Source organism: Myotis daubentonii, chromosome 11 (genome assembly GCF_963259705.1).
Source record: "Myotis daubentonii chromosome 11, mMyoDau2.1, whole genome shotgun sequence".
Lineage (NCBI taxonomy): Eukaryota > Metazoa > Chordata > Mammalia > Chiroptera > Vespertilionidae > Myotis > Myotis daubentonii.
In genome coordinates, this window is record NC_081850.1 from 63777520 (window position 1) to 63797106 (window position 19587).

Sequence of the window (19587 nt, forward strand, 5' to 3'; positions counted from 1 at the left end):
GCTTAGCATTTTATATGTATAGATGGAATGCTGGCAAGATGGGTGAGTGAGAGAATCTGAGTATGGAAAGTGTCTCAGAGTTGTATGTATGCTACAAAATCCAAGTATTTAACTATCCTAACACAGATAAACTGTAAAGCTTTGGATCAGAGTATTTATTATGCTAGATTATTTTTTAATCATCATGATGAATATGTTTTTTTATGTATTTGTTTGCCTATGTCAGCTTATTTGTAAGAAGAATGTCAGATTGCTTAACTAAGAGCATTCAAATTCTATATATAAAGATCCCCATAGTTTCCAAAGCTTCCCACATTATCACATCTGATCCTCATTATAGCCCTCTGGAATAAGCCAGAGGTGATATAATTGCAGGTGGGAATGTGAAGACAGTATTCACATGGAGCATTTCAACCAATTTGCTAGTGCAATTTTCTCCTATTTCTGTAATGTAGATGTGGAAACTGGAGGGGGAAAAAAAAAAGCAGACTGAATGCTAAGAAAAAGCATGTGATTGGGAACACTGTGCACTGCTTCTTTCAGTAAACCACAGAAAGATAACAAAGGCTACTGCGCCCAGTACAGAGGGGAGGTGTGTAACACTGTCCTGGCAAACGGTGCTCCTGTTTTCTTCAACAACTCCTACGCGGACCCTGAGGAGGCCCAAGAACTACTCGCGCACACCGCCTGGAGTGAACTGAGAGCAGTGAGCCCGTTCTGCCGGCCAGCTGCGGAGGCTTTGCTGTGTAACCACATTTTCCAAGAATGCAACCCTGGGGTGGTACCTACTCCTATACCCGTTTGCAGGTAAAATTAAAAGTAAATAAATGGGTGAATGTATTTGACTGTCTCCAAACAGGAAGAGTTTTCAAAAGTGGAAGTTGTCTTGTGCATTAGTAAAGGCAAAAACTGGCCTCTGTCCAAAATAGAAGGCAATTAATTGGACAAAACTCCTACCATGTAAATCACTGATGATACCTTATAACATGAGGGTCCTGAACTTCTAGAAAACGTTGTAAAGGTATAATATTCTGTTGCCCTTGTTATTGTTCACATTATAATATTCTTAAATATCCTTGCTTTCTATGAAATTAAAAAAAAATCTAAACTAATATGGATCTTATTAGTAAGTCAAGAGAGAAGAGGGAAAATAAAACTACATTTCAAGTGTTTCAGCATTATTTGCCAATAAATATGAGATCAAGATGAGCATTTCAGAATATTACTTTATACTATGTGTAAATATATATATATATTTTTAAATATATTTTTAATGATTTTAAAGAGGAAGGAGAGAAAGATAGAAACATCGATGATGATAGAGAATCACTGATAGGCTGCCTCCTGCATGCCTCACACTGGGGATCAAGCCCACAAGCCAGGCATGTGCCCTGACTGGAAATCAAACCTTGACCTCTTGTTTCATAGGTCAATATTTAACCACTAGGCCACATTGGCCGGCTGTATATATTTTAAAATACATTCCACCCACTATTTTAATTTAAGTACTGACACTCTTGTCTCATATGGGAGCAGGAGGAGAAGCAGGGAAACATACAGCAAGGGACAGGCCTCAGCTTCTCCAGAGCGGGGCTGGGTAAGGACTCCCAGGCCCTCCTGTAGCCTGCCAGGAAAGTTGTGTGGTTCTGTTTTGAAAGACAAGCATGCAGAGTGAGGACTGTGTTTCTCGGGCCCTGCCCATTAGCCCTGAGATTAGAGGAAAATCTCCCAGGATGGAAGTTGACTGACAATGATCCATAACTTTTAGTGTGTGTGTTTTTAAAACTCTGCGTACCTTGTTTCGGCACCTTTGTAGTTATTCTACTATAAAGTTGAGAGGAGACAGTTTACAGATTCCTAATCTAATACCTTTTGAAATTGAAAGTTGGTATTTTTTCCAAGAAAACTGTACTTCACATGTCATCTTTTAAAAGTAGCATTACTTATGTCTTACAAACAAAATGAGACACCATTTCATCTGACAGGATAATATATTCCATAAAGCCTCATATTATTTACAATAAAACAGTCCTTTGAAAAACCCTCTTGTGAGAACAATGTGCTAGGATGATGTTTTGAAAATAAAGAATTTAGGCACTGCCACAAATTTGGCGCTAACATGCCATGACTCATCAAGTGTTGCTCTTCATCAACTGTTTTAGAGAATACTGCCTGGGGGTGAAGGAGCTCTTCTGTGCAAAAGAATGGCTGGCGCTGGAAGAGAAGACCCACAGGGGACTCTACAGACCTGGGCTGCATCTGCTCTCCGTGCTCGACTGCAGCAAGCTCCCCAGCATGCACTGGGACCCGCGGGCCTGCACCAGACTGCCATACTTAGGTAACAGAGTCCTCGCAAGACTTTGGAGGTTACGAGACAGTTACTGGTTTTGAAGAAACTAAGGTGTGCACTTCAATCCCCTAATATTTCTAGGCATTTCAATTTTTTTTTTTTTGAGTTCTGCCTCCTGTGGATACCTAATAACAGAATCCTAATTGCACAGGCTAGTATAAGGATTTACTTCATTTGTTCTCAGAGAAATTAAAGAGCACTTCTAACTGCTGCTTGAGAGCTTACCTTATTTCAGAAGGGGATCTTAGGAGAGCTTGTACTATTTTCTGGAATGTGCAGAGAAATGGCTAAGGAACGGGATAAAAGAATAAAGTCCTCTTTCTTAGCCAGTGCAGCAGATTTTTAAGCATGCAAAAATAAGCCACATGTTTGAAAGTGCTGACCTCCCAAAACAAAGCTGGATCCCCGCATGCTGCTTTAATGAACTTTGTAAGGAACTCTAACAGCTGGCTTAATTTCCAAGACGCAATCCTTTCACATTTAACACAAAGAATGTTTTCCAGTTGCATATCAAAGAGCTGAAAGAGAACTTGCTGTTCTTAGCACTCTCACAGAATATATGAGATATCTGGATGCTCACTTAAAACAGATTTTTATCCTTTCCCCCTCAGATTTTAAAAAAGAAAACCTAACAAGTAAGTAATTTTGTTTGTGCCCTTGAAACCTTCTGTGTATGTAAGTAGAGTCGTGCATGCGTATTTACACTCATACTTCATAATGTCCAGAACAAAATCTACAGATCCTCTTCAAGGTAGTCACCCAGGGTAGAGCATGAAGGAAAATCACTGGTCTCAGCTTGTAGCTTCTAATTAGGCCATGGAGAGCAGCATATTTAGTGAATGATACAAATGATATCTCCTACCTCAAGATTATTAGCTTGCTTAAGCCCTTACTACAGCGGTTCTCAACCTGTGGGCCGCGACCCCTTTGACAGTCGAACGACCCTTTCACAGGGGGTCACCTAAGATCATCCTGCATATCAGATATTTACATTACGATTCATAACAGTAGCAACATTACAGTTATGAAGTAACAATGAAAATAATTTTATGGTTGGGTCACAACATGAGGATCTGAATTTAAGGGCCAGAAGGTTGAGAACCACTGCCTTACTAGTAGTACATGGCTATAAAATACACCAAATTGAAAATGTCACTTTTGACTTTACATTCATGATTTTTGTATCAGCTAATTATCTAGAGTGAAAACAAGTATCTTTTTCTTCATTGAGCCAATTCATGGTCTTTACCTGTGACAACAGATCCCTCTTTTGGAAGATAGGTATTGTTTTTTTTAAGACAGCTCATTTCCAATAAAAAGTTTACAGGGACAAATCAAATGATTTTAAAATGGCTGTCTCAAAATTCCTGGGAAAGAATTCAAAAAGTTTGCTTGAAAAGGGATGTCCTAGAAACTAACTTGTATCGGAGAGTGCTTTAACCTACAAAAATGCAGAAATCTTCAGAATGATAGTAGAAAAGTTTTTCATGTCAGTCAGCTTCCTCTGATTTGAGTGTTCTGAGACTTAAATCATAATTAGTTCCTGTGATACATATTCCAAACCTAATCACCTCTGTGTCTGGCTAAGTGCCAGCACTTGATTTTATTGGCTTACTTAAAGAACTAAGACTTAAAGTTTTTTGTTTGTTTTTAAAGAATGCTACTGGCTGCAACTGAATGCCTCAGAGTTTTTAAACAAGAGCAGTTAGGGAAAACCAAGAACAAAAAATCTATTATTCTGAAAGCCTATCAAATTGTTATTCCCAAATTGAAGGAATGAAAAAGAAATGTTTCTAGTCTGTGTCCTAAGCAGTCAAAGTTTACTTTGATTGGACTTTTAATTGTTGACTGAGGTCTATGTTATCCTTCAACTGTTTACTCATTCATCCATTCAAGCAGTTCACTGAGGGTTATTGTGGGGAAGGGAATGACCTTTAATCCTAGATTAGATAGAAATAACACGCACAACAAGCACCCATATTTCTGCTTTTTACGCCAATTATAAGTATGAATTACCTACAAAAACTCATTTTCTATTCTTAAAAAAATCAGTTTTACAAATGAACGAGACAAACAAACAAACAACAGTGGTGGTTACTAGAAGAAAAGGGTGTTGGGGTGAGGTCATAAAGGGTAAAGGGGGTTCAATATATGGTGACGGTGGTAAAAACACAATGCAATGCCAAAACCGGTTTGGCTCAGTGGATAGAGCGTCGGCCTGTGGACTGAAGGGTCCCAGGTTCGATTCCGGTCAAGGGCATGTACCTGGGTTGCGAGCACATCCCCAGTAGGAGATGTGCAGGAGGCAGCTGATCGATGTTTCTCTCTCATCGATGTTTCTGACTCTCTATCTCTCTCCCTTCCTCTCTGTAAAAAATCAATAAAATATATTAAAAAAAACACAATGCAATATACAGGTGATTTATTATAGAATTTTACATTTGAAACCTATATCTAGCCTTACCTATAGACACTCCCCAACTCAACAATAAAACTTTTACTAGTAGATGTACTTTTAGAAAGGCACCACAACTGTTTGGTTTGGGCCCTGATACATGCATGTTATTCCTTTTTTAGAGAATTCTATCTCTTCACCGCCATATACAGACATACACCTTCAACTGGTATTGCCTGTTCACCCTTTATATTAAATTTTGTTACTTACCTAGAAAATGTATCCTATATGCCTAGACCAGAAATGGGCTGCCCCTGGATGTTCACAAGCATCCTGTTCTTAACATTCTTGTAACACTTTTTACACTTTATTATAATTACCTGTTTACTAATTTTTCCAAGTTAAATACATTTTAAATATATTTTTTATTGATTTCAGAGAATAAGGGAGAGATAGAAACATCAATGATTAGAGAAAATCACTAATAGGCTGCCTCCTGAATGCCCCCTACTGGGGATCGAGCCCACAACATGGGCATGTGCCCTTGACCGGAATAGAACCTGGGACCCTTTAGTGCAGTGGTTGCCAACCTTTCAAACCACGGGCCACTGGTTGGTAACCGCTGCTAGTCCACAGGCTGACGCTCTATCCACTGAGCCAAACCAGCTAGGGCCCAGTTAAATACTTTAACACTAAGATGTGTCATGTTCACGACAGTATTCTTGATACCTAACATTCAATATTAATTTAGGGGACACATTAATGTATGAATGAATGAGTGAATAAAATTCCCCTGATGTTCAGAGGAAAAGGATAAAGAGATAAAATCATGATGAGAAGATGCCCAGTAGTGTGGTTCTGTGGTTGCATGTCAACCCATGAAGAGGTCATAGTTCGATTCCCAGTAGGGTACATGCCCAGGTTGTGGGCTCAATCCCCAGTAGAAGCATGCAGGAGACAGCTGATCAATGATTCTCATCATTGATGCTTCTATCCTTCTCTCACTCTCTCTTCCTCTCTCTGAAATAAATAAAAACATTTTTTAAAAATCATGTTGAGGAGAGAAACTTTAAAAGGAAAGAAACTGAAGTTCCAAATTGATTATTTCAATCCAAAGCTACAACTAATGTCACTCTAGGGAAGACCAGAGCAAAATGATCAGAAACAATAATCAAGGAAAAGCAAAACAAAACTACCCCTAAAGGAAGAAGTATTTAAATCCATAAAACAAAACTATTGTTTAAACTATGTCAATTTTTGCATTTAGAAAATAAATCATCCTAAATTATCATGGATTATCCTCTTAATATGCCACTAAATTCTATTTTCTGATATTTTTTTAGGAAAAACTACCTTTATATTTATTAATGAAATTACACTACAAACTTTATGAATTACATTACATTCCCTTGCATGTTAAATATGGTATGAACTGCTCGGTAAAATACAGATACAAAAATAGTCACTTCTCCCTGTCTTTTAATGACTGCCCCATCTTTATTATTAGCAGCTCTCCAGTTTAGCCCCCCCCCCTTTTTAATTAAATTCAAAATGTGGCAGTTAACTGGTTAAATTTCCTAATTATAGCTATATTCAGATTTTCTAATTCTTCAAATTTAATAATAGCATTTCCCTTAAGATTTAAAAAATGTAATTATTTATTTTCATTGACCTTTGAATCTATTGTCTAATTCCTTCAACATTCCTAATTTGTATGTTTGTGCCTTTCCTGTTTTTAAAATTAAAATTCCATTGATTAGGCTACTTAGTAATATTTATAAGACCAACTATTCACCTATTTTAAATTCTATCATTTGTGATATATGTATTCTAACTTATTAATTTCTGCTTGTACATGCCTGTTACTTTATCTTCTATTTTCCTTTGTTTTCTGTAGTTTTTGTTTCCTTTCCAAAGTCTGGGGATAAATGTTTAGTTCTTTCTTTTTTTTATCTAATGGAAAGAGATAATGCTATGAGTTTATCATTTAGCACAGTTTTGGCCAAATTCCATACCTCCTATTAGGAAGTCATTTTCTAATCGGTGTCTGGCTACTTTTTACTCTATGATGGAAAAGATACTGAATATATTTTCTTTTTTTAGATGTCCTATTGGATTTTATTTAATCTATTTAATTGCATTTTGGTCAAATAACAGATCTGCATAATTTCTGCTTTTTTATTTTATTGAGATTTTCCTTGATGGCCTGACAAAAAGATCGTGTCGGTCACTTTTCCACAAATATTTCAAAATAAGGTTTATTCTCTCTTTTTAGGGTATAAATTTCATTCTTTACTAGTAAAACTTTCCTGTTAGTTATATTATTAAAATACTCTGTATCCATGTTCTTGTCTTTACTTAATCAATTAAAAGGACTTAAAATATAATTAATATGATTGTTTTATAGATATCTAATGTACTTTGCACTCGACTGAGTGATATGCATATGGCATCTTTTGGTTTCTAGCAGTAATGCAGATTTCACCTCATATTTATATTGCATAGACCTTTTGAATGGGAGTTTGACAATGGCCAATTTTTAGATGAACTAACTGCTGCTCATTTGTGTCCCAATTTTTCATCTTCTTCCATTAATTTTATTCTGTTTGTAAAACAACAGTATAAAGCTCAGCTTTAGACAACCCTGACTTCAAGTATAATTTCATTAAAAGACTGTATTTAATAACAAATTCCACAATTGCTGTCAGGTCGCAAACAACATGATGCATTGGAAAGAGCACTAGTCCAGGATCTGTTGTTTTTTTTTTATGGACAACTATTTGTTCTTTTATTTATTATTATTTTTCATATTATTGCTAGTATTACAGATATCTCCACCTCGCCCAACTCCCCTCATCCTCAGACTCCCCAGGTCTGTATTTTTTGGTCGTGACCAAAAATGTTTTTTTCTCTAAGTTTCATTTTTTAAATTTTACGCTCCTGTAAGCTGGATTTACTTTCAACTGGACCTCACTGGAGCCTTACAATTAGACTTTATAGATATATAACCAGGGAGAATCTGATATATAAAAACATATTCTTAAAGTTAAATTTAGTTTACTGATTGCTTGAATACAAAAGTTGCAATTTAAAAGTTTAATGTTGAATGACAAGCATTATTGTTTACTTTCAGCATTCCCACCAATGACGTCCTCAAAGCCGAGTGTGGACATTCCAAATTTGCCTTCCTCCTCCTCCTCCTCCTTTTCTGTCTCACCTGCATATTCCATGACTGTAATCATCTCTATCATGTCCAGCTTCGCAGTATTTGCGCTTCTTACCATAACCACTCTTTATTGCTGCCGAAGGCGAAAACAATGGAAAAATAAGAAAAGGTGAGGCTCTAGTTTAATCTAACCACTTGCAGTAATGTTTTAAAACCTACATATTTAATATTGGAATAGGGAGTGAGAGGTGGAATACATATTACTGCCATGCCAGTCTTTTTATGACATCTATGACATTGCTTTAAAATTAAGCACCCCAACATGATCTTTAAAATATCAGTAACTTTTGCATAGGATCACATGTCCTCAGGTTGACATTTTCAGCACATAGAAGCTAAACAATAATTTGGAAGAATATGGCTATTCCTGCTCCCATCTTCCCCCTCATCTCCTTTGCCACTGCTAGACTGGACAAAACTCCCGAGAAAATGTGACATTTGACTCTAGACCAAACCAAATACTTCATTGCTCTAAAACTGAGCGATCTTTGGCTGTCTTAGTATTGTTTCCTACTAAATGCCAAATCTCTTTAGAACATAAGTCTGAGTATAAAGATCTCACCTGAGCCTGAGCTCCTTACTGATCTTACCTTATCCTACAGAGAATCAGCAGCAGTGACCCTCACTACTCTTCCATCTGAGCTTCTGCTGGACAGACTGCATCCTAACCCCATGTACCAGAGGATGCCACTCCTTCTGAATCCCAAATTGCTCAGCCTGGAATATCCAAGGAATAATATTGAATATGTGAGGGATATTGGAGAAGGAGCATTTGGAAGGGTCTTTCAAGCAAGGTAAAAAAAAAATGTAAAAAAATCTCTTCACTGAAATACGCTGTGTCTGAAAAGTTACCAGGCCAGTATGTATAATAGTTATTATCAAAGTAGTTAATTCTTCATGCCATCAACCTTACTTGTATTGAGAACTGTACTTTGAATCTAATTTCCCTCTCTGCTCGAAAGGAGGGTGTGTATATGGGGAGAATCTTCATTTGTAAAGTGTTCAAATTATAAGTAATCAGCAAAGTTTAATCATCTTTCCTTTTTAGAAAATAATTTTAAATACATTTTAAATAATTTCTTGCAAAATTCTTAGTAAATAATTCTCAAATATACTTCTCTTCAATTTTCAAGTAAGCTTTGCTTAAAGTTTACTTTGAACTAGTTTTTCTATTTAAGCACTCAGGGCCCGACCTGTATAGATACTAAATAGATGCTCTTAGAATAGCAAAACAGACAAAGAAAAAAAAATAATGCAAAAATGTCAGAGAAACAAGTATGCGCTAGGCCCAATGCCAGCCCTTTGTGTGAACTGGAATAAAAGATGCTCTCTGCAAGACGCAGCTCCTCAGAACTGCTGGGCCAGAGAATGTGGACACCAATTATCACTTGGACCTGGTGCTCTTGGGTGGGACACAACTTTACATCCACTCAAGGTGGCCTTGGGAAGAAGTTTACATGTTTAATGAAAATCTCACACAAATACTTATTAAAAACCAAAAGTATGCAATGTATCATTGTAGGGGCTTTGGGGACATAGAGATGAATAAGTCATGGTCCCTACCCTCCTAGAATTTTAGGCTCTGGCCAGAGATTAAGGGGTTAGGATGGTAATGATAATCCCATTGGTTCTGTGGGGTTGTAAAAATTCCTATAATGTATGAATACTGAACTTTTCAAACTTAATCTATATTGAACATAGCCCCAGTGATTTTTATTAATTGAAGTCAAGAAATTTTAAGTACAATCTACTTATTGGCATCTTTCTTTGATTCTGAGGCTCTGGAAAAGGCTGCATAAATGGGGGGATGTAAATGAATATGCACAGACATGTGACTATGAATACGATTCCTGATCTTTGATTTCTTTCTAAATAAATGAACCTCCCAGGGCTCCAGGCTTACTTCCCCACGAACCGTCCACTATGGTGGCAGTTAAGATGCTCAAAGAAGAGGCTTCAGCTGACATGCAAGCCGACTTTCAGCGGGAGGCGGCCCTCATGGCGGAATTTGACAATCCTAACATTGTGAAACTCTTAGGTATGAGCATATAAGTGAAGACATTTATTGTATCAGAAAACGGAGACTTTGCCAGATTTTCCTCCTTCATACCTCACTTGTGCTTTTCTCTCCTTCATGCCTTGACCAGAGAAATGTCTCTGTTCCTTCCTATATACTAGATTCTGTATCAGGGAGTGGAACATCTCATCAATTCACCTCAGTTTTTAAAAACTGGCTTTTTAAAATTTTACAGAGTACAATGTTGTCATTTCTTTTATTTTCTAATACATAGAAATATACTGTTTGCTAACATCCCTGGAATTAAAAAGTAAACCCTACAATAAATAAGCCAAGATAATAGTGTTTTTATTTCTCTTCCTTTTTGAATGGGGACTTTTAATTATTGCCTAAAATAAATAGATCTAATAATCTATTTTTATGGTGATGTAAAATTGTGCCCAAATGATCTAATATTCCAAGTTGCCCAGTTTCCCTTTAAAATGTAGCAAGATTTTAAGATATAAAAATATCCTCCTGATACTAATTCTAAGACTTTTTTAAAATATATTTTTTATTGATTTTTTGCAGAGAGGAAGGGAGAGGGATAGAGAGTTAGAAACATCAATGAGAGAGAACCATCGATCAGCTGCCTCCTGCACATTCCCTACTGGGGATGTGCCCGCAACCAAGGTACATGCCCTTGACTGGAATCAAACCTGGGACCCTTGAGTCTGCAGGCCGACGCTCTATCCACTGAGCCAAACCGGTTAGGGCTCTAAGACTCTTTATATTAACATTTTTCCTTTCTAGCATGAAACCTAAATTTCAGAATGTTTTATGGCAGCAACCTGAAAACTTTATCTAAGATCTTGGGATTGTTTTTGCTATTCTTCCCAAATTTCATGTGACACCTTCCTTACTATCCTTCTTCAGAGAAGTAGCAGAAACACAGAGGAATTACTTACATCTCTAACATCCATTCATAAACTCCTTCACCAAACACTGAGTACCTGGTCTACCAGACGTGGTCAGTTTGCAGAATTTAAAAAAGACTTAATCTCTACTTTTAAGATGTTGGGGAGGAAAATTTCAAATAAATGGATGCTTATGACATAGGATAGTAAGTACTGTGTTAAAGGATGATAGAAGGAAACACTGGAAGGGTCAGGAGCTAAGGCACCCTAGGAGGAATGATAGATACCTGCATCTTATTCGGTAAATAGATGTTTACACAAAGAGATGGGGTCCATATTTGACTATGAAGCTGTCAACAAAAAGCCAGGGCCCCATATTCTGATCTGGTCACTTGCTTTTAGTGCTCTTCCCAGTGTGTCGCTTTGGAAACCCTACCTAACAAAGGATGCTATTTGGTTCCAGGTGTGTGTGCCGTGGGGAAACCCATGTGCCTGCTCTTTGAATACATGGCCTATGGCGACCTCAACGAGTTCCTCCGCAGCATGTCGCCTCACACCACGTGCAGCCTCAGTCACAGCGACCTGTCCCCGAGGGCACACATCTCCAGCCCTGGGCCCCCGCCCCTCTCCTGCGCTGAGCAGCTTTGCATAGCCAGGCAGGTAGCAGCTGGCATGGCTTATCTCTCAGAGCGCAAGTTTGTCCACCGGGATTTAGCCACCAGGAACTGCCTGGTGGGTGAGAACATGGTGGTGAAAATTGCCGATTTTGGCCTCTCCAGGAACATCTATTCAGCAGACTACTACAAAGCTAATGAGAACGATGCGATCCCTATCCGTTGGATGCCACCTGAGTCCATTTTCTACAACCGCTACACCACCGAGTCTGACGTGTGGGCCTACGGTGTGGTCCTGTGGGAGATCTTCTCCTATGGCTTGCAGCCCTACTATGGGATGGCCCACGAGGAGGTCATTTACTACGTGCGAGATGGCAACATCCTCTCCTGCCCTGAGAATTGCCCCCTGGAGCTATACAATCTAATGCGTCTGTGTTGGAGCAAGCTGCCTGCCGACAGACCCAGCTTCGCCAGTATTCACCGAATTCTGGAACGCATGTGTGAGAGGGCAGATGGAACTGTGAGTGTCTAAGGTGGAAGATGTGCAAATAAAACACTACCGTTTCCTCTCAGACTCTGGGAGCCAGAGGAACACAGTGCCAGAGGCCCAACAAGACCTAGGTAGAAAGAACAATAGTAGACATGAGTAGCATGTCATTTGTTTCTTGGGAAAAACAAAAACTGCACAGAGCTCAGATAGGAGGTCAATCTATTGAAAGTTAATGATTGGAAACACAGGCTTGGAATATGTCAGATAACCAGAGATAACTACTCTTCCTCATGGGGAAAGTTTGTATTACATATTGTACAGGAAAGAATGTCATCTGCTCTGTTCCTGAATTAGCTGGCAGCAGAGTATTACATTTTAATACTTTGCTGTATTACATTTTAATATGAAATGTGATACAGAGTTTCATTTTTAGTAGAGCTAATTCCTGTCCATTCTGGGAGTAGTGTAGCTTCATGTATGATATTTAAATAAAACACAGAAAACTAAAAAGAAAAACACATTCATTGTCTCCCCACCCAAAGATGGATATTTGGTTTTTTTTAATTTCTTTCTTGCACTTAATGCATACTTTTATATTTGTCTGTGACCTACAGAGCTATGGTTTACTTTATTGATAGGGGGTTTGTAAGGAATAAAATGAGCAGTCAGCAAGTCTTCATTCTTACTGTGATTTTTAGTTCCTTTTTCCGTCTTTGTGCTTCTCCTCCTTCAGATGTTTTTCCTTTGTATGCTCTTGTCATGAATTTAATCTACTTATTTTGTTCCTAACATTTTTCTGAAAAAAAATGTTTTTGAGTTTTATAAGTTTATCTTTTTCTTTGAAATTTTTATTGGTATCTCTTTTTTTTGCTTTCATCTTTATTTCTTCCTCTTTCCAGGACTTTCTGTCCTTTTTCAGTTATTTAGCTATTTTTTCCCTTTTATTTCTTATGTAAAGATAGACACTCTGGCCGAAATAACTTTCTAAATAACATTGTGGACTGATATTATATACCTTTTGCAAAATATTACCATTTGATTTTGTGTTTACTTTTGAAGCCGCATATTTCAAATCTGTCATTCATTAATTTTATTGCCACAGTCTATTAAAGCTCTTAAACCATAGTTTATAATATGGGATTTCACAAAATGATCTTATGGCTTTGAGTTATTTTAGACCTGATGTTCTTGTGCCTTTTGACATTGACACTTTTTCCTTTTAGAAACCAACTTAATAGGCAGTAGAATTAATATAGTGCTGCTTACCAACTTTCTGTATGATAACCTATCTTTTTACATTTTATGATTCTTTTAGAAATACTCTAGGACTCAGATTCCTGTGGCGCTAGATTTTTCAGTGGAGCTCCACACAATGTGTCTTTATTTAAGACCAACATGAATGATCTGAGCATGAACCTATATTCTCCTGAGAAGCAAATAAACAGGGAAGAGGAAATAGCAGTCTACACTATACCTGCTTACTTTAATTTACACTAATTGGTAGTTAGGCAATGGAGAAATGGTCAGAATTCTTGAAAGCAGATTTTCCACTGTCTGCCGGAAGGCTCCACCTGCAACCTCCAAATCCACCTTCATGCAACAACTTGTCATCTTTGCTGGAAAACTTCCCATTTCTTATTCATAGTCACTCCAGGCAACCAAGACAAGCACATAGAAATTACCCGAGACTTTGTCCTATCCTTCACCCCTGATATTCTATCAGCATTACTTTCCAAAATCCTCCTGCTCACATTCCCTCCCCTTCAATTTGACTGCACGATACTCAAGCTCTATCACTGCCTACCTGCCTATTATCTAATCTTCCTCCCTTTTTAGGCCAGAGCAGATTCCATGGGCTATAACAATGTAAGGACCTGCCTATTCATAGTTCTGATTCATTAATAGGGAAGTAGGAAGTTAGGATTGAGACCTAAGTAGGGAGGTGTTTTACATAAAAGTCCTGATTATAAGTTCAAATTGAGTCAGGTACCCAAAGGGCTCGAAAAATAAGGCTGCAGCATGAGTTCAAAACAGAAAGCCAAGAGGCCAAACAAAGCAGAGAAATTGGAGAGGGCCACTGCAAGTTGAGAGCTTTCATGTAGATACCCAAGTTATATTTTAAATGGTTCACATATGTGTGTCACATATGCTCTGAAAACTTCAAAGGTGTCTTCCGGTTTCATCAGCTGAAAAGTTTTATTATAAAAGAAAGACATGGAAGTCAAGCCAATCAGAAAAGCTAGCACAGAAAAGCAGGTCAATACAGTTACTAGAGTACCCACCATGTGGCTTGTACTGCGGGTGTCACGTTGGCCCTCAGAGCTAGGTTTCCATAGCCTCGGTTCTACTGTCTGCAACTTTGAGCTAGTCTCTGCTTTCCTCCCTTCTGCTCAATGAGTTCCCCGACTTCCCTGTCTCTCTCTTTCTCATGGCTTCCACAGCCTCCCAGGTTCTCGGTCTGTGTGTGTTTTAGGCTCTGATATTCAAGAAACCAAAGCCAAAAATGTTATAGAAATATAGGTAAATACAGTGAGTGAGGGAGCAAGTAAATATTATGGAACCATTCAACTTCATTAAAAATGATTGACATCTAAAAATAACAAGTACAACTCCCACTACAGTAATAGTTATAATAAAAATAACACTATCTGACAGCATTTATTGAATGCTTACCATGTATATTCTAAGGACTCTAAATACATTAATTTAAACCGCAGAGCATCCTTGTGTCATTGGTACTATCACCATGCCCACATTTTAGGTGAGCAAACAGGCACAGAGCAACAGAGCCTAGTGTATGATCAAAGAGGCTGAGCTCTCAACCGCCATACTGTGATGCTTCAGTTTACAGAGAGGGAACCTCTGTGACTGTAAGGAGGTGATTTGTAATTTGCATGTACTATACCCCTTTTATTATTAACTTCATATCCAAGTCTTTATTGAATAGAAAAAAAGTATGTTGTAGCATTGTCAATTTAATCAGAAAGTCAAGTAGATAGCATGTTTCTTTTTGTTACCTCTAAATGTATTTCTAATTTAGGTTAAGATCACTGTTATTTCCTTAATGCTTATCCTAAGGTTCTGTATTGAGGAACATGGACCCATTACTTACCAGTATTGTTTTCTTTTTTAAATAAATTTCCCATTGTAAAATCATTGTACAAACTCAAAAAGAGAGATGAGAGAGAAAGATACTCATCATGCCATTGTTAACAAGTGTCAGAACAGTATGAGATACCAAGTCATCTTAAGTGGTCAACTATCAAGCATGGCAAGAGTACCAGAGTATATCACATAACACCAAACAAAAAACAAACAAACAAAAAAACCTGACAATGTTTGGGGGGTTGTAATGGAGCAGAAAAAGAACACTTCTCACTTTGTAGTGTATTATGAACCTATTCCATGTCACAAACTAATCTTTAAAATATCCATTTGATTTCTGATATTCCATTTTATGGCTATACCATAATTTAGTTTTTTCTTTAACATATAAATTTTTCAGTATTATAAACAATATTGTAATGACCATCCTTATTTGGACATGGCCATAATTACCTTTTTATGGAAATTCTGAGGAAGATAATGTTTGGACAAATGGCATGCACAATAGTAAGGCTTTTGTTATGTATTGTCACATTCCCTAGAAATAGGGTTCTCATCTCTGCATTGCACAAGAGATCTCATAGCCCTAATCGCTTGCTGTCAGAGAATTAATTCTCTATTTTTAAGAAATCTTTCGTTTATCTGGTTATAGAAAAATATCTCATTTTAATTTTGTTTTAATTACTAGTGAAGTTGAATTTTTCTTGTTCCTAGGTCATTTATAGTTTTTATTTGGGGAATCATCTATGATTCCCCATTTTTCTATTGTGTTATTCATTTTCTAATTGATTTATAAGACTCATTTTATAAACTGGTGTTATACTTTACACATGGAAAAATACTTTCACCTTAAAATAACGTTTATAGAAGACCTTTGAACAACACGGGATTGAACTGCACAAGTCCACTTATACACGGATTTTTTTCAACAAGTACCTATACTGTTTTCTATGCAGAGGGCCGACTGCATGCATTGATTATACATCCTATAGGATATCTGAGCATCCACAGAGCTTAGGTTTCGCAGCGGGTCCCACACCCAGTAGCCTCATGGATACTGGGGAACAACCTAGGTATTAGGGAAGTCAGAAGTTATAGATTTTTAACTGGTGTGTGTGTAAGGGGAGGGAGTTGTCTGTGCCCCTAACCCACTCATTGTTCAAGGGTCAAGTGTACATTTTTATTATAAAAGCGATATTTGTTTACTTTTTAAAAGAAAAAAATAATAAGCAATAATATATAATAATAATATATAATAATAATATATACAATGTATAATAATAAAGAAAACAAAAAATAGCAATCAGTGGTAACTAACATTAACATCAAGATAAGTATTCTTTCAGTCTTTTTCAGATAAGTAAATAGATTGGTAGGTAGGTAGATGATTGATAGATAATTTTTGAACAAAAGCAAGATCATATCATTGTATTGTTTCAAGCTTTGCTTTAATCACTAAATATAGCATTAATATCTTCCATGTCAACAAGTATTAAATGGCTAACGAGTATTCTATTATATGGACTTACTTAATATAACTATTATTTTATTGTTGGACATTTGGTTTATTTCTATCTTTCATTATAAAATATAATGTTTTGGTAATTAATCCTGTTGCTAAATTTTGTAAGCATCTATCTTAAATTGTGATTTTTTTTTAGATGTAACTCCTAGAAATGGAATTTTTAGACTAAAAGGTCTATACAATATTAAAGCTTTTTAATATAATGAGAAATTACCTTCCATTATTTTATCAATGTTATACATCTTTCAGTCAAATATTAGTAAGTCCATTCTTTCAAAGTCACCAAAATTGAGCATTAGCATTTTAATCATTGCCAATAAAGCTTAAAATTTTTATTTTATGGTATATGTTTTATTTCTTTAAATAAGATAAGGTTGCACATTTTTTCAATGTTTTGGAGACAATTTATTTACTCTTTGATTTGCCTCCTACTGTTGTTTTTCTTTCTATTGGATGTATTTTTTTCTTGTTGCCTTAGAAAAGCACTTTATATACGAAGGAGCAAAATTTTGTCATACATGTTTCACCTACTTTTATCATGTTAAAAATATATACTTCTACTTATCTTTCATTATTAAGATTTTGTTAATCAGGAAAGAATGCTAAATTTTCAGTCTGTTGAGATGATTGTGGCTTTTTCCTTAATTAATCTGTTAATATGCAGAAATGTATGAATTGATCTCCTAAAAAATATCTTTGTGGGAATAATCTCTCTTAACCAAATCTGATTTGTTAAAATTTATTTGCACCAATATTTATAAATTTATAAAATTAAAAGTTTATTATTTCTTCTCTATTAAGAGTTTGGTGTCGGCATTATGATAGTTTCAAAACTTAAAGAGTTTCTCTATAATCTTGATTACTTTATCTATCTATCTACACTAATAAAAGAGAAACATGGTAATTGGCGTACGACTGCTACCCTTCCCATTGGCTAATCAGGGCGATATGCAAATTAACTGTCAGCCAAGATGGCGGCCTGCAGCCAGGCAGCTGATGCAAACAGGGAGGCTTGCTTGCTTCAGTGACGGAGGACTCCCAACGTTCCCCGCCTGACTTGCTGGCCTCTCAGCTGCAACTCTAAGCAACTATGTTGCAAATATAGAAGCTAAACAAAACCCCAGAAACCTGCTTTACTCAGCCAGGCTTCAGCCAGCCGGACCGCAACATTGTATCAAATACAGATGGTAAACAATGGCTTTCAGCAGCAGAGGCCTCAGAGCTAAAGCTGGCCCAGAATAAAAAAAAAAGAAAGAAAGAAAAAAAGGAGTGGTTGGGAGCTTCAGTCACCCGTCAGCCTGAAAACAGCCCTCAGCCCCTCAGCCAGACTGGCCAGGCACCCCAGTGGGGACCCCCACCCTGAAGGGTGTGTGACCAGCTGCAAACAGCCATCATCCCCTCACCCAGGCTGGCCAGGCACCCCAGTGGGGACCCCCACCCTGATCCAGGACACCCTTCAGGGCAAACCAGCCAGCCCCCACCCATGCACCAGGCCTCTATTCTATATAGTAAAAGGATAATATGCCTCCCAGCACCGGGATCAGTGGAGTCGTGAGGCCTCCCGGCACCGGGATCAGCGTGACAGGGGGCAGCGCCCAAACCTCCTGATCGCCCTGCGGCTCTGTGTGTGACAGGGTGCAGCGCCCCAACCCCCTGATTAGCCCTGCTCTGTGCCTGATAGGGGGGAGCTCCCCAACCCCCTGATTGCCCTGCAGCTCTCTGTGTGACAGGGTGCAGCGCCCTAACCCGCTTATCGGCCCTGCACTGTGTGTGACAGGGTGCAGCACCCCAAACCCCTGATCAGCCCTGCTCTGTGGGTGATAGAGGGTGGTGCCCCAACCCCCCCCCACCACGGTCCCTGCTCTGTGTGTGATGGGGTAGAGCCATAACCTCCCCATCGGCCCTGCCCTGAGTGTGACAGTGGCGGCACCCCAACCCCCTGATCGGCCCTGCTCTGTGCCTGATAGGGGGAGCTCCCCAAACCCCTGATCGCCCTGTGGCTCTGTGTGTGACAGGGTGCAGCGCCCTAACCTCCTGATCGGCCCTGCTCTGTGTGTGACAGTGGGGAGCTCCTCAACCCCCTGATCGGCCCTGCTCTGTGTGTGACAGGGTATGGAACCCCAACCCCCCTGATGGGCCCTGCTCTGTGCATGACAGGGGGCAGTGCCCCAACCCCCTGATCTGCCCTGCTCTGTGTGTGACAGGGGGCGGTGCCCCAACTCCCCTTATTGGTCCTGCTCTGTGCGTGACAGGGGGGAGCTCCCCAACCCCCTGATTGACCCTGCTCTGTGTGTGACAGGGTACAGAGTCCCAACCCCCCTGATGGGCCCTCCTCTGTGCATGACAGGGGGCAGCGCCCCAACCCCCTGATCCGCCCTGCTCTGTGCGTGACAGGGGGTGGCGCCGCAACTTCCCTATCGACCCTGCCTTGAGTGTGACAGGGGGCGGTGCCCCAACCCCCCAATTGGCCATACCCTGAGCATGACTAGGGGTGGCATCGCAACCTCCCGATCCGCCCTGCTCTGTGCATGACAGGGGGCGGCGCCCCAACTCCCCAATCGGCCCTGCTCTGAGTCCAACCAGGGGCTGCACCTAGGGATTGGGCCTGCCCTCTGCCACCCGGGAGAAGGCCTAAGCCAGAAGGTCATTATCTCCCGAAGGGTCCCAGACTGCGAGAGGGCACAGGCTGGGCTGAGGGACCCCCCCCTTCCCACCGAGTGCACAAATTTTTGTGCACCGGGCCTCTAGTATATATATATAAAAGGCTAAACGACTGGCTGACCGGCTGACCAGCCAGTAGGTATGATGCGCACTGACCACCAGGGGGCAGACGCTCAATGCAGGAGCTGCCGAGCAACAGCAACTTTGCAGGGTGCCCTCTCATACTCCGGGACCCCTCAGGGGATGTCGGACTGCCAGTTTCGGCCCAATCCCTGCACGCCAGGCTGAAGGACCCCATCTGTCAGAGG

The 19587-nt window shown here is 39.1% G+C and overlaps 1 protein-coding gene across 3 annotated transcripts in view; it reads left to right on the forward strand.

Annotated features, from left to right (window-relative positions):
• MUSK (muscle associated receptor tyrosine kinase) overlaps nucleotides 1–16357 on the forward strand; it is a 70608-nt gene extending 54251 nt beyond the window's left edge. For all 3 annotated transcript variants that reach the window (XM_059657622.1, XM_059657623.1, XM_059657624.1), the window contains 7 exons: nucleotides 544–807; nucleotides 2163–2338; nucleotides 2962–2985; nucleotides 7879–8080; nucleotides 8574–8765; nucleotides 9861–10009; nucleotides 11348–16357. In XM_059657622.1, the coding sequence (XP_059513605.1) occupies nucleotides 544–807; nucleotides 2163–2338; nucleotides 2962–2985; nucleotides 7879–8080; nucleotides 8574–8765; nucleotides 9861–10009; nucleotides 11348–12030 (1690 nt within the window). In that variant the 3' untranslated portion in view covers nucleotides 12031–16357. The remainder of the gene's footprint in view (nucleotides 1–543; nucleotides 808–2162; nucleotides 2339–2961; nucleotides 2986–7878; nucleotides 8081–8573; nucleotides 8766–9860; nucleotides 10010–11347) is intronic.
• The last annotated feature ends 3230 nt before the right edge of the window (nucleotides 16358–19587 follow it).